Source organism: Phytophthora parasitica, assembly GCF_000247585.1.
Source record: "Phytophthora parasitica INRA-310 unplaced genomic scaffold supercont2.30, whole genome shotgun sequence".
In the NCBI taxonomy this organism is placed as follows: domain Eukaryota; phylum Oomycota; class Peronosporomycetes; order Peronosporales; family Peronosporaceae; genus Phytophthora; species Phytophthora nicotianae.
This window is the reverse complement of record NW_008649016.1, coordinates 538,497-542,385: the sequence shown is the minus strand read 5'-3', so window position 1 is coordinate 542,385 and position 3,889 is coordinate 538,497. Positions and strand designations below refer to the sequence as shown.

General features: G+C 48.1%; 2 protein-coding genes across 2 annotated transcripts in view; both read right to left on the bottom strand.

The window, feature by feature from the left end:
* The window catches only part of PPTG_23116 (hypothetical protein), a gene marked incomplete at both ends in the record, with an annotated part of 4,588 nt that extends 3,553 nt beyond the window's left edge, over window positions 1-1,035 (bottom strand). The window contains one exon of the mRNA XM_008908554.1: window positions 29-1,035. Within this exon, the coding sequence (XP_008906802.1) occupies window positions 29-1,035 (1,007 nt within the window). The remainder of the gene's footprint in view (window positions 1-28) is intronic.
* An 880-nt stretch (window positions 1,036-1,915) lies between these two features.
* On the bottom strand, window positions 1,916-2,938 carry PPTG_12513 (hypothetical protein; the record flags this gene model as incomplete). The annotated part of the gene is made up of 1 exon (XM_008908553.1): window positions 1,916-2,938. One exon carries the CDS (start codon window positions 2,936-2,938, stop codon window positions 1,916-1,918), a length of 1,023 nt encoding a protein of 340 aa, XP_008906801.1.
* Window positions 2,939-3,889: the final 951 nt, after the last annotated feature.

Here is a 3,889-nt window from a genome sequence, read left to right as displayed (position 1 = left end):
TATTAACGTGCACCCTTCCTCGACGTACACTCCAGTAGTATTCACGACACGAACTCGACAACCGGAGAAATATGATCGCAGTAGAGGCTGCGTGACCGTCGTCAATCCGTGAATTGTTGGTACCGTCTTAATGTATCGCGAAATTGTAGGTAGACTACTGCTCTCGATCTCGTACGGAAACTGCTTAAGTCGATCTGGAACCACTGATAGGAGGTCTTCTCCGTTAGTTGCAAAGGCTAGTTTCATGCCTACAACCCCCTGGTTCGGAATATCTGGACGACAGTCAGCATAATCCGGATACGTGTTGAAGTCGGCAACTGAGATGGAGGAATAATCTGCACTGTTTTTGACCGTCTGGAATCTGTGGAGACGTAACACCACACCGAGATTCCAACGCGATTCACACTGCTCCTTTTGATCAACAGCCACCTCCAGTTCACGTTTCATCTGTGGTGCTAATGACAAATTCAGCGTGTTAACTACGCTTAATATCCCTTCAGCAGTGCTACCAATCGCAACGTTTGGAGTCCCCCAGTCGTTCACAGCCCCAATAGCGACAGAACAGACGGCTCCATCATTATCCAGCTTATCTGCGAGCGCTATTTCTTCGGGGGTTAACTTGCTATAGTCTCCGGCCGCTGCATCAGCGTTTGCCACTACTTGAGAGTTCTCGTAAACCGGCATACTGATTATAGCGTCACTTCCGAAAACGCTGAGCTGGATGAACACCTTTCGACAAGAAGAGAGGCAATCGTGGCAACCACCTCGCATGATTGGATCCAATTGGCTGTAGGCGAAGTAGCTGTGTTTGGCGTCAATGAAGAATGTGGCGCTGGTGAAGTAGCCGGTAGTGATACAAACAACGAGCACCACCAACGGCGCGATGACGCAGCGTCCAACAACTCCACATACGGCTAGTAACACCGAAGGATGGAGGATCGATCGCCAGTTGCGCGAGCTGCTTTGTCGCTTTTGCTCTGCATAATACTGTGCGCCCCAGCTAGTTGTCCGAGTTCGCTCGTCAGTAGCAACCATGTGTGAGGGAGATCGCCTCAGAAGAACAATGACGGAAGGAGATCGCCGCTGCTGCACAAGCAAATTCGTGGCGCCATTTAATTTTAGCTTTGGACAGGGCTGTGACCTTTACAGAAACAGACACTAACAGAGGCGCGTCTTGATCCTGGAATACGAGAAGCAATGAAATACTGGAGACCAGGGGACGAAGTTCGATCACTTACTAAAGCTGGTTTAAGCGATAACTATCTTCCAGACCAGGGCTTGGTAAAACGCAATATGATATTGATTGCTAGGCGGATTCCATGCCAATTAAAAATGGTGTTTTTGTCAATTTGTTATCCACGATAGAAGGATGCGTACGTCACATCGCCGCCTCGCACTTCATAAAAAAGAAAACCTGGGATCTAGCCAAAACGGATACGCGCATTGGAATGAGGGGGGGGGGGGGGTTACCTGGAGAATCCTCCCGACGCGCCCCACATTTGAAGGTGGTCCATTACTCGCCTTAAAGGAGGCAAAATGCCTCCTTTTGATACTGACTATCCTAGATTTGTATACTATAGTTCACTAAAGTGGCTCGCGAAAGGGTAAAAAAATACTGACTAAAACTACTAACAGTAGAAAACCGTTACCCATAATCACAGTCAAAGTTTCTACACCTGAGCATGTCAGTTCGCGTTTTTTTTCTTTCCGAGATCAATCGCCTCCGCAACCGCACTTGCATCCCACAAGTTCCTATTGAACTGCAAAAAGAGTATCGTCTCCAACGTCATTGGGATGAGGCTTCGGCGCAGACGTGAGAACACTATTCCTACACGAGAGAACAGCCTCTCCACGTCATTAGATATGGGTGGGATTCACTTCAAGTCCTCTCTAGATGAAGTCACTTTCTCCTGGCTTAACGCAACCTCGGCAAGGATTGATGGCCATCTCCGCCTTCCTCTTGCGAATTCGTCGCCACAGTATCGGTGGTCTGTTGGAGCTTTACTACAGCTGCTCGTTCCCCTCTCGTCAGGGTATTCTCTTTGCCAGCCATAAGCTTAACGATACCGTTCTCGAAGTCGGGAAACTTGACCAACGAGGCCGTAGGTGACAGATACAGGTCCGTACCAGGGTAATGCTTGATGACATGGTCAAACAGAGCCCGCACATCAAGCAGAGACACCATCGTCGTTTGTAGCTTCTTGTTCACACTCCCCAAGTTCTTGAGGTCTTCATATAGAGCCTTCAACCGGACATTCTCTCGTGGGGTGGGAATGAAGCCCGCCAATTGGTCGTCGATGCGGTCCAACTTCGAATAGATGCGAAAATAGCGGTCGATCATGGAGAACGTGCTGCTCCAGCGTGCTGTATTACGGTAGACAGGCATGAGGGCGTCTGCCTCGCGGAGATGATGCCGGTTCTTGATCGTGTTCAACTTGACCATGAGCGCATGGACTTTATCCAATATATCGTCGTCCTCGCGCATGAGGGCTTGGACGGCCAAGTTGAATCGGTGGCTAGCACGCCCTATCATTGGAACCAGTGTCTTGTTTGCAATTGCTACATTTACGGACGCGTGATCGATCACGTAGAAGCAGAGCTGAGAGGCATGAATTTCGTACGTGTCTAACACGTCGTCAAGCAACTCGATAATCACGTCTGACCCCATGTCCGACTCGCCCGTCAGAGTCGAAAAGCACAACAGATACTTGTCGGCCCCAGTTACACCGATGACTGCCACGAAATGCATGCCTTCCTCAGTCCATGCATCTATGGCAAAGCCGACTTTCTTGCCACGCAGCAGCAACTTGATTCGTCCTTGGACGACGCTTTCCAGTCCGAACATGCTCTTCATCAGCGCCTTCGTGCTTACTCGGTTCAAACGAGTGTACTTCCGCGTCTTCACCTTTTCGCACATGCTTAGTTTGCGGTTATCCATGATGATCCAGTCCAACCAGTGATAAATTGTCCTGGAGAATTCATCGCCCTTCACGAAAGTATCGAGGTTGCCTTCTTGTCGTCCTCGTAGGTGTTGGCATGACACCGGACGAGGTGTTCCACCAGGTTCGTGCACCCAGTCCCACGAACTTGCTTCCGACGAAAGAAACAGATTCGATCCTGATGGTACTCATCGCCGTCGGAGCCAAAGAGGGCTGCAGCAAGGGATCTCGGGGCGATTGAAGACATGTGGAGAGCGTCGTAGAAGAATGGTCTTGTTCTGGTTTCGGCAAATTGCGGAATGGCAATGCTCTCCTGTAGCGAATTGCACACGCCCCCACGAAAACCAACCACCAATTGTATAGTTTTTTTTAGAAACAGGTAGTATAAGTTTTATTGGATGAAATTGGGGATTGGGGGTCAACTAGTTATTGCAGTTATTATTACGGTTATTGAAATTTACCGAGCCCTGTTCCAGACCCCTTCAAGTACAGCCATTTGCAGAAATACTAATACTTACACGTGCACATCGAGATTAATAAGATCAGGATTCTGACCTCATTACAATCCCAGGTAGGAGTCTGGATATAAATTCCTATCGGCCCAAAATCAGCTTTACTCCATTTTATTTTTCTTTAAGGTAAAAGGCCAGTTAAGTAGATATGTAGAATACCTTGACTTTAGAATGCAACGTCTCTAAAATAAGCTATCCCGTTGTAAAAATACACCTACCCACGTAGGAAATGCTCCCGATTGATATATTTTGTCACCGTAGGAGAGCTGCCTGAAAAAGCTTGTCTGTTTGCTGTCCGAATCAGCTTAGTAGAGACTTTATACTCGGTTTTGCATTGGAAAAGCGCACTACTGATGATCTTCGTGTTGGTTATACCCAATGAAAACCGGTTCTGAGATTTCCCGTGGACCTGATTGGTTCTGATTAGCTCTACTAAAT